This window comes from Cinclus cinclus, chromosome 4, assembly GCF_963662255.1.
Source record: "Cinclus cinclus chromosome 4, bCinCin1.1, whole genome shotgun sequence".
NCBI lineage: Eukaryota > Metazoa > Chordata > Aves > Passeriformes > Cinclidae > Cinclus > Cinclus cinclus.
Window position 1 is genome coordinate 12345455 of NC_085049.1, and position 13171 is coordinate 12358625.

At 35.1% G+C, this 13171-nt stretch overlaps 1 protein-coding gene across 3 annotated transcripts in view; it reads right to left on the reverse strand.

Annotated features, from left to right (window-relative positions):
* Nucleotides 1-13171, reverse strand: part of CACNA2D1 (calcium voltage-gated channel auxiliary subunit alpha2delta 1) — a 352862-nt gene that overhangs the window by 143072 nt on the left and 196619 nt on the right. For all 3 annotated transcript variants that reach the window (XM_062491655.1, XM_062491654.1, XM_062491656.1), the window contains exon 6: nucleotides 3591-3720. In XM_062491655.1, coding sequence (XP_062347639.1) covers nucleotides 3591-3720 — 130 coding nt within the window. The remainder of the gene's footprint in view (nucleotides 1-3590; nucleotides 3721-13171) is intronic.

Below are 13171 nucleotides of genomic sequence, written 5' to 3' on the forward strand. Positions count from 1 at the left end.
GTATGAAACAACAGTATTTATATTTTATTATTACTAAGGTATATGAACCATCAATTACTTGTAACACAATATTTATTCCTGGTTTGATGGCTTCAGAGAAGGGAAGCCCTTTTTTCTTGCTGGTTGCTGTCCAAATATATTCAGTTATGTTGCCATGATCATGACACATCACTTTCAACCTGGCACTTCAAGCAGCTCTTCCATGCCAATCAAGTAGTGACATGTGGAAGTAGTACTTCTGAATTAAAGGGAGTAAAGTAGGAATAACCACACAGAAAAAAAGCAAGCCTGGTTTCTATGATCTGCCCAACACCTCACGTGAAACCACAGCACAGCACGAACACCCCGAGGAATCACCGCAGCACGTGGGGAGAGTGGATCTCAGACAGCGAGGGCACGGGTGGTATCCACTGGGAGGATTAACCTTGCTTTCCTTGTGCCAGGGATTTCCTCTTACTGCTGGCCTGCAGTTCCTATATTCTGCTTAGGGATAAGCAGGGTACAGTTCTAACAAGGATTTAGAAATAATACTTCAACTATTACTAATAGGAGATGCTTGACTAATTCCCAGTGGACATGGTAGAAAGAGGACCTGAGGGTCTGTTCTGTTTCCAGCTGCAAATTGATTTTATTTCAAAGCCTAAACTGGCCTCTTGTAAAATTCTGAATTAAAAGTCTGATTTGGTTCTACTTTATTGGGATTTTCCCCTCTCTTCAGTCCTCAGAAACAGGCAAGTAAATTAACTCCTTAGACTTCCTTCTGTCTCTGTACAGGTTTTGGCAGAAGATCCGGAGGAAGAAAAAAAAAATTAAAAAGACTGAACAAATTTCATAATATTTCTTTCTACAATCAAATGACTCACAAAATAATAGCCTGGATGTAATAAATGGATAATTGTAACGATGTATCATATTATGGTCAAATACAAGGAACTACTTCACAAGAAGCTCACCACTATATTTTAAACAAAGCAAATCACTATATGTGTAGGAAGACAAAAGATATTATTTTACAGACCACACTAGATCTTAAGTAGGCTGTGCACCATTAAAAAATTACTAGACAAAAGAGTTTCCCACTTTAAAAAATCAAAGTAGACAGAAATTCATTATTTGATTCCATTTTAAAAATAATAAATAATCATAAGTAATAACTACAATAGAAATGAAACAAAAATAGAAAACATTTTAATGTGTAGCATATTGATTAACTGAAAGGTCTCTTCCTACCCTAATGATTATATGATTCTATGGTTGAGTCCAATTCCCAGTTTCATACAAAAATATAATTAATTGACATGAAAAAGCGTGATTGACAGGCCCAAGTGAAAATCCAGATTACATGTGGCTCTAACAGTAATTGTCCCTCTCCCCTAGAGACAACAACCTGCTGCTGTAAGAGGCAAGAGACGTGAAAACCAATCTCAAGAAGGAACAGGCAAGTCAAATATCTAGTCATTGAAAACTGTTCTGTGAGATCCAAAGATCAATTCTTTGTTTCTCTTGGCATCCTGAAAAGCACATACAATAAAGGAGAAAAAATGAAATCTGCTTGCCAAGGCATTATTCAGTCAAAAAAAAGTTGGCTTCCAAGCTGTAAAACTTGTGAACTGTGCCTCATCCACTGTTTTCCAAAAGGATTCATTCCAAGAAGATTTGGATTTAGACAAGGAATTGCAGATAATATTTTCAAATATACAGCTGTTCCCTGTTCTAGTGGACGCTGAAACCTCAACCAAGAAATGACAGGTTAGCTCCCATGAACAGGCAAAAAAGTGACAAAGGTGTTCAAGATACATTATCAGTCTTTCTAGAGTTATGAAAATAGCTTGTAGATCATAAACGTGAAAAGAACAACACTGAATTCTACTTCTGGAAATCTGTTGGTGAATGACCAGCTCACAATTGCTCCGCTGTGTTTCAGATGATACATGAACTTTGCAACTATAAAATAGTACCTGGTGAATTTTTGTGTTTATTGATATGAAATCTGTCACTTTCAGGCATTCTCAAGCTGTTATCTCTGAAAATTCCATCTGCAATGAAAAGTTACCTAGACACACAAAATGATTTTTCTGACACAGAATTACAAACTTCCTGGTAATTTATTAGGCTTCCACTTCTGTGGTAATTAATATAAAAAAGAGATGCAAAGAACCACAAAACATAAATGTTGTACATGCAATTACCTCTGTCCAGAAATGTACATTTCTTTATGTTAATATAGTTCTATTAGATACTGAAGTTGTACCTTTCCTGTGGAAATCATATGCTGTCTTCCTTTTCAGGTTTATGGGCTGTACAGTAACATTACATAGTATATATTTTTAATCCATACATGTCCTTAGGAACTCCATTTAAAATGTTACATTCAACACAACAAAAAACCCCCCACATTTTATGTACTGTTATGATGCCTTATACGAAATTTCACGCAATATTTACAAATATTCTAGTAAACGGAGATGAGTTTTTTCATAATTTTAACAGTGAAGTATCAATTCTCTTAAAAAAAAAAAAAAAAAGGGAAATGGCCTTTCACTTCTCTGTAATCCTGCAATTAAGGTGCACTTAAGGTGCACTTTAGCATTTATTAAAGCCAAAATCTCAGAATAATCCTTTAGGTCTGTCAGTCAAGCTCACCATATAAGAATACGAGCTACTATGATTTTTTCCCCCATCATACTGACATTTCCATTTTCATCCCTGTGCCATTTATGGAAGCTGCGTGCAACTGTGGCCATGAATTTTAAAATGTTCAGGTCACACTAGGGTCTCTTTCCTCTTGATGAGACTTTAAAAGAGGAAAAAGACTGCATACTTGAAATTAGGACCTTGAAAAATCAAAACCTGAAAAATAAATATCCTGCTTAATTTTTCTTCTCGCCTTTCAAAAAATATGCTTTGAATGCAGAAATGTCTTTTCATTCTATAAAGATTTTTTCTTGATTATGAGCACAGTGACTTATTTCCATCTTGAAAGATAAATACTTAATTTTGAAATGCAATTAAAGAATCCTCATCAGTCTACCCATATATATATATATATATATATATTATTTTTTGCATAGTTTAGAAAGACTTTATGTAAATTCTCTATCAGTCTGTCACTGCAGTTCTAGAAATGCACTGGATGCAGCATTGGTACTACCAGCTCACACAGCATGTTTTCTCCCTAAGCTGTACCAGCTTATGAGATACTTAAGAAATGTTTTCAGAACTCATCTCTGCCTGAGGCCAAACAGCGTGTGAAGAAGAGCTGTCAAGAATTGTTTGCACTAAATGTGAACAGCAGAGAGAAATAGTGGAACAGAAAATCAGAATATGCAAGAGTTTTGTTTCACCTCCAGTTACATTTGTGAAACTCAGATCCAATCCTAATGGATCTCTTTAACTGCTACACCTACCAATTCATAAAATGAATCATTGTCCCTAATACAACACTTCTCTGAGCTAACACTGAAAGAAGTAAAAGTGACAATAATAGCAAACATGTACTTAAAATGGAGACAAACATTGTTTTAAGAACGGGATATAAATAATGAGCTTAGTACTAAAATATGACATTGCTTTGTTCACATGCTACTCACAGCCTTCATAAATATCTGTAGGTATGTGGACTGCTGCATGTTGGTAAGATGTTTGTCGTCGGAAAACAGGATCGTCTTCAAATACTGGTCTGATTCTCTGGCTGCCAGATTCAGTTTCATTCTTTTCAGGCTTTTAAAAGAAAAACATGTAGAGGGCAAAATATTAAGAAGTGTGTTTTAAAACAATGCCACTCCCATTTTCACTTAATACATTAAAAAATCGCAGCTTTTATTTCATTGCTAACATATTGCATTTGTGTATAAACACAATTAACTTCCCCAGGTCAAGGAATATTTGTGTATAGTTTGCTTTCAGTTTTGATTACCCAATGCAGTTCAGTGAAATGAAGACCTGCAAAGGAAAAGTAAGAGCCTAACATCTTACACACCTTAAATTTCATAACTGCATGGGATTTTTACACCCATAACACAATGCAAATTAATTACCTTTTATTACATGCAGTAATTTGGACCAAATCTTATTTTTTTTTCCTTCTGCAGATTAAATCACAAATCACAAATCTAGAAATTATACCAGCTATATACATTGTGTAAACAGATTTTTTTGAAACTGTTGTGTACATCCATACACAGCAAGGAAATTAAGCCTTAGAATTTCTGATTGAATCAGGTTGTGTTTACTGATTTTTTTTAAGCATGTCTCACTGAAATCCCATCTCCTGGCTACATCTGTCCAAGGGGAAAGATCCCCAAATAGTCAGATGTTCACCACCACCTGTCTGCCTTGGATTCCCATTCTCTCTCACCTGTCTCCACCCTGATACACATTTCTTGATTCCTTCCAACTCACTCAGTCAATTTGTACTAGTTAAACGTTTTCAAAAGCAGAGAAATTTTCTAACTCAGCTACAAAAATCTGCATGAAGTGTGGAACCAAGGAGGGAGTGAAGCCAAAGAGGAGGTGCAAGTGTCTTCACCTGTCTCAGCTGCAGCTGGTACAGGAGGCCCTTAAAGCACTAATACTGCCACTTAAAGCAGTAATATTGCAGCTAGGGTACTGAATGATTACTCAGGCCAGCTATTGGAGGCAATTATAAGCATATTTTTTATACTATAGAGTCATCAGTTTTTGAAAATGTGCTATGCTTGATAAATAGTGCTGACAATGAAGCACCTGATGGTCAGTTGGGCATGTGTGTGCTGAGGCCATTTAGTTTATCTTCTACCAAAGTATAGACAGATAAATTTCAGCTTATCCACAATGTCATGTGATGAAACTCCCTATGTTTTCTCATCTGTTTCATCTCAAGGTTACAGAACAATGCAATTCAAAGTATAGGTTCAAATGCTGCTTGAAGTAAGCAGCAGTCTTGAGTGGGTTTTAAATAACTGATTTCCTTGGGAAATACAAAGGGCAGAACTCATTTAACCAGTGACAGCCACCAATTTCGACAAGCCAGTAGTGTTGTGCTCATCACTGCAGGCTGCCTTCACAGCGAATGAAGAGAAATGGCAATGTTTAGAGTGCAATTCATCTTATCTTAATTAGACACCTATTTTCCCATGACATGAATCATGCTTTAGAAGTGCCTCCTTCTTTTGATTGATTATAGAAGTAGCTTTAGTGCAAATCACCTAGATGTAGAAGTCAGCAATACAGCTGTCTAGGATTAGGTGAGATGAATCTACTAAACTTCTGGAAGAAAAGAAGGTGGGTACTCATTTTGACTATTTTTATGCAGCATAGCTACTACATCTTATGCTGAGAAGTTCAATTTGTTTTTTTCTTAGTACTTAACCCCATTCTGGGAAAGGGCAAGAGTTTGGGAGGGGATGCAGCCAGCACAGATGACACAAGATGATCAAAGAAATATTCCTTTCTAATGATGTTCTGCTCAGTATTACAACGTCAGAGAAGTGAGGAGAGAGGGAACATTCATCATTAAGGTGGAGTATTTGTGGAAAAACTGATGTATGTCCTAAGATCCTACTTCCCAGCTTCAATGTTTGGAATTTGCTTTTCTTTAATAAACTGTCTTTATCTCAATCCATGAGTCTTTTATGGTCATGTTTTATCATCCCTCCACTGCTGCAGGGGGGGTAGTGATACAGGAGAATGTGATAGACAACTTTGTGGTCAACCAGCAGCCAGACACGGCACACAACCACTACAACTTATTTTGAAGGGTGCATACTAAAACCAGGATCAGTAACAGTTTATTCATTGTATGATTTGAAGTGACACAATATTATGACAGATTTAGACAATGCAATTTGGTTCAGTTTTTCATAGGGTTTTGTTGTGCTATTTGTTTTGTTGTTGTTGTTTGTTTATTTGTGTTTTTTGTTCGTTTTTAGTTTTTGTTTCTTTTTCTTTTTTCCTTCAATATTATCCCACATAATTATTTTGATGTCCCAAATCTGGAATGCAAATCATTACACAAATTCTGGAGTTCTTTTCTCAAGTTATCTTTTAGGTTCGTGTTGCTCAAAGTAATGACTTTGTCTAATTAAGCAAATGCAATCCTAAAAATCAATCATTCATATGGCAAAATCTCCCTTCTGTTGGAAGGTACTTTGATTAAAAAAAATTGTAACATTCTTATTTTTAAAAATTAGTAGCAATGACTACAAACCCTCAAGGTTTTCACAGTACACTTCAGAAAAGAATTTGGGATCATCAGGTCAAATAACTACACAAAAATACCAGAATCAGTGAATGTCACAAGATATCTTTCAATTAAATTTCCACATGAAATATTTGGGAGGGAATGGTAAAAGAGAAAGGGTGTGAACACAGAATCAAAGAATATCCTGAGCTGGAAGAGACTGACTAATCAAAATTCATCAAAATTCAACTTCTGCTCCTACAAAAAACAATCCCAAGAATCACACAATGTTCCATACAGTCCATCCTAGAAGGTCTGACAGAGAAGTTTTGATATGACAATATATTTATATCTTTGCTTTAAATTCCTGAAGCATTGCAACATAAAATTATCATATTTTTTTACTTGATATTTCAATTTCATTCCAATTAATAAATACAACCTTTCAGTCTTTCCATTCACTCATATGCTGTGAAAGAAGTTTCATGTCAACTGCCAAAATCTGATTAAACTTCGTTGAAATTGAAAACATTTAATTAATTAAGACCTGAATGCCATTAAAAAAAAAAAATCTACACAAATTTCTAACAGTGCACATACACACACCCACAGGCCCCCTGAAAAAGACTGTCTGAATCTGTTATTCCTACTGATATTCTATGATATCCAACCAAAAACATTAATCTAAAAACTCTTTTCAATTTCATTAATGCAAGACAGTGGATCTAAAGCTGCATAAAGTAATGTGGATGCTTTCAGACTGCTCTTGATGATCTTCATAGGATTATTTTGTGATGTACAGTTCTGATACTGAAACAACAAACCAGTGTGCCCAAAAACAAAGGCAACAAATGACAAAATCCTTTCAATATTTCAAAGTTACCCTCACACAAGAACAAGTTTTTCTGTAAATCTAAAGGTGTCTTAACTGGTTCTGTATACAACAGGTAAGTATCAGAACCATTATTGGCAAATTACTGCTGAACTCGCTTGGACTACTACATCCTGACCAGCAATACCAACAAAATGCTGTACCACGCCTTAGACATCCAAATTTAGAGTGGATCCTTCTATAGAAAATCAATATATTTGGTTTTCATTTGCAAATTTATTAATTTCAAGTATCTTCCATTTAAAGAAAAAAAGAAAAAGAAAAAGAAAAAAAGGAATTATTGAAAAGGAAAACCTCAATGTTATTAATTATTTTAATTTGGCATTTATATGAAAAGCCTGACAGATTGTGGTGTCAGCTGGTACAGTTTTATACCCAGTTAAACTTTGTTTTCAGAAAAGTAGCAATACACATATTTTGATGGAAAGTGATCCAGGGTGTGAATATAATTAAAATCCAACTCCAACCAATTTCTCTCTCAAGTCAGGAGCTGAAATGCAATCAATACTGGCACAGAAAAATCCCAGAGGAGATAGTGGCTGAAGATTAATTTTCTATCTATTCAAACCTGGCCTTCACTTATTGCATTACATTGTTACCTACCACTGACAGTCAGCAAAATAACTCACTCATTTTGCTGCAATGAATTTCAAGACCAAATTCTTACTCCCTTGCGGGGTAGATAAAATTAATTTCTCTTTTCAGTTCACATTTGTGCCATTTTAAGGATTTGTTTGCTTGTTTGTTTGTTTTTGTCTTTGTTTTTTGTTTTTTTCTTTTTGGTTTTTTTTTGGAGGGGGGGATTTTTTTGTTTGTTTGATTTGGTTTGGCTTTTTGGGGGTGAGGGGTTTGTTAATAAATCAAGCTGGGTTTTTTCACATGTCTACCACTCACCATCAGGATAAAAGGGAATTGATATAGCAGCTAAAACTCAATAAATTAGTTTAAGTTATTCTTAGTGATTATTTCTAAATGACGTTTGGCATGATCTCCAATAAACAGGAGTGTACCTTCTGCATCTTTTTATAAGCCAAATACACAGCAGAAATAATGAAACTTCTCTCTAGAGAGCTTTCTGAACATGAATTAATGTATTTACAAGAGTCAACTGGAAGATTTATGCCAAGAAGTATTACTGAAAGATGTGTCTAGAAAAGAACACATCCATTAAAACAAAATAAATAATTTCAAGAAATTGTAACATAGTCTAGCTTCCCACTTCACTGTAGCCAAATTTATCCTGATTTGTTTCTACAGCATTCAGTTACTTTCCATCATCAAAGCTGTGAGAAGATGAGTGGGTTTTCTATCTCTACTAATAAATTTTCTTTTATTGGAAAGATACCAGTTATTGTGGGTTTGAGAAGATTTTTCCATTCATATAAAAATTATTTTTGTTTTTTGCAAATGTTGAAAACTCACAACCAGAAAGCTGATACTACAGGAAAAAACAAAAACAACAACAAAAACAAAAACAAACCAAACAAACAAACAAAAAGAAAAAAAATCAGTGAAACACAAAAATCCCATCACCAAAGAGAAGCAATCTTCAGCTGTTTGCTGAAAGCAGATTTTTCTCAGGAAGAATGTAGAGGTTGCTCAAAGCATCATAACAGATTTAGCATCATGATGAAAGACTAAAATTAGATTTCATTCAATTCCTGAACTGATATCCAGCCAGAAACAATGACACCCGCCTGCTTCCATATTATGTAAAACAGACAGGAATTGGTTGCTAATATTTTCCATTGCCTCCATATCCAGGGACTGTGTTCTGCACAAAACCTCACTGTCCCTACCAACACTATTTCAGAGAATGAATGTAGAGATGGAATTATAATTGCTGTGGTTTTAGGTGCATGAAACTTTTTCCTCTGTGATTCCTTCTTGTCTTACCTTGCACAATTCCCAAAGTTTTATATTTTCATTTCTAGGTATCAGCCCAGTTTTTTATTTCTGAATATCTGTTGAAATTTCTAAATGTAAATTTTTAAACAATGAAGCTCTCTTCTTTTACTTCCCTCCCAGATCTACTCTGTACCAATGAAACTTTCACATTCAAAATAAGCACAGAATTTCTTCTATACTCAGTTCTGTACTCCTTTTTTCTTTATCTGTTTTACTTAGTTTTGCTGTTTTCCTGGGTTTTTTCCTCCCCGAGGAAAATAATCCAGTAGAACTACATAGACAGTCCCTCTGGGAATGCTTGTGGCCTCATTAAAAAGTTAGAGCTGGACCTAACAGAGAGGGAGTAAAATGGGATGTTGCTTGAAGCACACAGATCAGCAAATGCCTGCAGCAAGCAAGAGTTGGGGAAAGCTATTCTAAGGATTAAGAGCTAATTTTGAAGAGCAGCTAGAATGCACTTCTAATAGCCACAGCACTTTCACTGCAGTTTAGACAATGTCATGAGTGCATTGCCTTCAGATAATATTTTTTATTTCTTTCTCACTAGCTGTGATTTTCCAGCTGTGGGAAGACTGCCCAGTGCATTCAGATGGTTATGGGAGTACTGTGAAGAGTTTATTTTGTTTTCACTCTGTGTCAGTGGGGGACTGTGGGCTTCACTTTGTAACATGATTTATAGAGACGTCCTTCTGTCTATTCTTAAGGACAATACAATTAGAAGATTTACAAATAAAACAGGAAAACAGTTGGTTCAGAAACAAAATATTTTTCTGTTATGCAACAGGGAGGTGTTAAACATGAGAACATATACATATGCATAGGCACATGTATAAATGTAAGAAAATACATATATATTGTTTCAAATATAAGTAGGGTCTGGGTAGCTTCAGAAAGGAGGCAAATAAATACTGAATTTCCTTACTGCTAATTTTCCTTAGCTTGCATCTGTCAGTGTGTCATTCTCAAGGGCCATTATATTTAAGATAGATAAGAGTTGCTTTCAGTGCTTTTAATGTTTCCATATGCTTCTGATGCAGCAATTGGTTACTGCAAGTCAATGATAAAACAAATGGAGCTCTGGACTGAGTGTTGATATTTAAAAACAATAATTTTTCTTAAAGCAGTAATTTTGTTTCCAGTCTTCTGCCAATTGAGTAATGTCAGTATGCGCCAAATACAGTTAAAATAATTTAAAAGGTTTTTTTGCCTCTTGGCTCTTTTTAAAATGTAGCTACATTTTGTCTATGAAAATTTCTATACAGCTACTTACAGGCGTGTCCCTGTCTACTGCATGCAAGACTACATGATACTCTATGGATGGTGCAAAACCATGTGGGGAGGTTAGGCATTCATTTATCTGACCTTTATGGCTCACAGCTTCTGATGAGAACTTTTAAGTATGCACAAAATTATTATATATATTAAACAAAATAGTGTTTACTTTTTATTTGTATTCTGACCTATTCACACAATTCAATGGATCATGACTTTGGTTTCATGAATAAATGAATCATTGATGTGATTTTATATTGATCAAATGTAAAGACCTGGAAATTTGGGGATAGACTTTTTAGCAGGGTCTCTTGAGAGAAGACAAAGGGTAATGGTTTACAACTAAAAGAGGGTAGATTCAGACTAAACAGAAGGAAGAAGTATTGAGAGATGAGGGTGGTAATACACTGGGACAGGTTGCCCAGAGATGTGGTAAATGTCTCCATCTCTGGAAACATTCAAGGTCAGGTTGGTCTGGGCTCTGAGCATCTAATCTAGTTGAAGATGTCCCTGCTTATTGCATGGGCCTGGAGTAGATGAACTTTAAAACTTCCTTCCAATCAAAACTATTCTATGATCCTGTGAAAATATTGTAGCATTTCACTGAATTATATTCTAGAGAAACAGATTAAAATGTCTGGGCTGTTCCAATTTCTTCAGCTGGGAAGATTTTCAAAATAGGAATCCTGGATTTCCAAGCTTCTGGAACTCCTCTTTTGTTTATGAGGGTGCCTTAAATACCATAATTCATGTAATTATATATTTCTAAAATTTTCTTAATTTCTGACAAAAAGGAGCATTCTTAAGGTATCATTTTTCAATAAGCTAAAAAAAATCCCTTAAGATTAAAAGATAGTAATAAAAGAATTACTGGAAGTTTCTTTTTTTAATCATTACACAGTATATGTGACCTTCAATACAAATCTACACAGTCTGCTGCAGCAATATCAGTATTCAAAAAATCATTTCTGTCCTGTCCTATTTTCTCTTGAGCCACAATGACAGGTAAAATGAAATGTGTATTTAAATATTTAAGCACATAAGACTTATCTTCCTAAAGATAAATGTGACTTTCCCAGCCCGAGGTCCTCATAAACATCTCCAATCCCTGCAGTTTTTCAGGGGTGATGGAGAGCTGCCTCATAATGGCATCAGCACCCCTGGACCCATCTCATCTGGTCCCATGGACCCATGTATGTCTGACTACCCTCAGTGGTCCCTGACTCCATCCCTTCCATTCCTGAAGGTTCAGACAAGATCTCCATATCCCTCCTGGGTTATATATCCTGGTCATGAGACTGGGAATCATGACGTGTAACCCCATCTGAACATCCCACCCTAGTCCTTTTCTGTTGGATTTTTCTGGGATATTTTTTCTCTTATCTTATATTCACCTATATCTATGCACACAAACAGCAGGACCGAAATTCTGGAGCAGCTGTCTAGAAGCCTTTATTTCATCACAACCATCAGTCTCATTTTACAGAACAAAGCAAGGGAGGTGGAACAGCTTCAGTTGTTTACAACAGCAGACCAAATTCTCTATGTTACCAAGTCTTTTAATAACTTTTTAGCCAATAGCATAAAAGCTAAAAGCTGACAAGTGTTTGCTCAGACCAATTAATAAAACTACATGGACATCTTGCTTTGAACAATGCTTGTTTGTAATAGCTTGAAACAATGGATAAAGCTTCAATATTAGGCTTACATATTCATATTATCTTGCTTAACATAGTTTCCTGAATCCTATCTCTACACAGCTCACAGCCTTATTGTTTCTTGTCCTTGTATCTTCAGCATTCTTGCATTTCTCCATCCTGAGATTTGCTTTCACACAGCTTTCTGAGAGTTTTATACCTTTTCTATTTCCCACACTCTTCTATATGTGTTGATGGTCTGGGAAAACTCAGGGGTTCATGACCAAGGTGTTCACTAAGAATTATCTTCCTGCCTGTCGTTAAATTATCAGCTGTTGCACAGAACCACCAACTTCATCATTGTAACAATGTTGTAACACTGTAACGATGACTTGACTGTCTAATGATAATATCATTAGACAACAGTGGGAATACATATTTGAAGAAAAGCAGATCTCCCTTTAACTGACTGAAATGCTACTAGGAGTTCAGAAAGCCCAGTTAATTATTAAACAAAGAAACAAAAAAAGTGCTTTAAATTTCATAGTATCCTCCTTCACTGATCTTTCACATCCTATGAGAGTACTCAAATATATGCAATAAAATAAATTAAAAATATCCATTGTTGACAGAAGTTCCATAAAATACTTTCAAGACAAAATGCACTCTAGAGAATTTAGACTTCTCATACATCACCCAATTAAATTTCAAACTACGAACTGTTCTTCTCTTATTGGAATAAATTACCCTGTCTACCTTTTACTATCCCTACATCTGATTAAAGATCATATCCCTGGAGAACAAAAACTGTTAAATCATCTTAATGCTTCATTGGGAATTAGTTATAATACCAACTGAATGTGAACATTTAATTAATTTGATTTTTTTCATCTGATGCAGTTGTCTTGGCCATGCTTTACTAAACCATCTACTGATCCTGTTTCACAGCTCATTCTTTTCTACACTCATACTGGCTAGGTTTAGATTTTGTACATCCTGCAGCATACTAATTTGTTATTGCTCCTTCTTAATTTCTACCATATTCTGTGCCAATAACAGCATAAACAACAGCACAAACATGCTTTGAGAAGGAAGTTGGATTACATGACCTCCAGAAGGCCTCCTAATCTATTTTTTACCCAACTAATGGGGCTTAAAACACTATATAAATATAGTATATAAAAACTATATATAAACTATATAAATATGACATGCTAATTCATGGTCACATAAATTAAATGTAGTCTTTCATTAATTAAATGACAGCTGTATCTAGGAAGACAAAGGCTGTAGGTAACACTA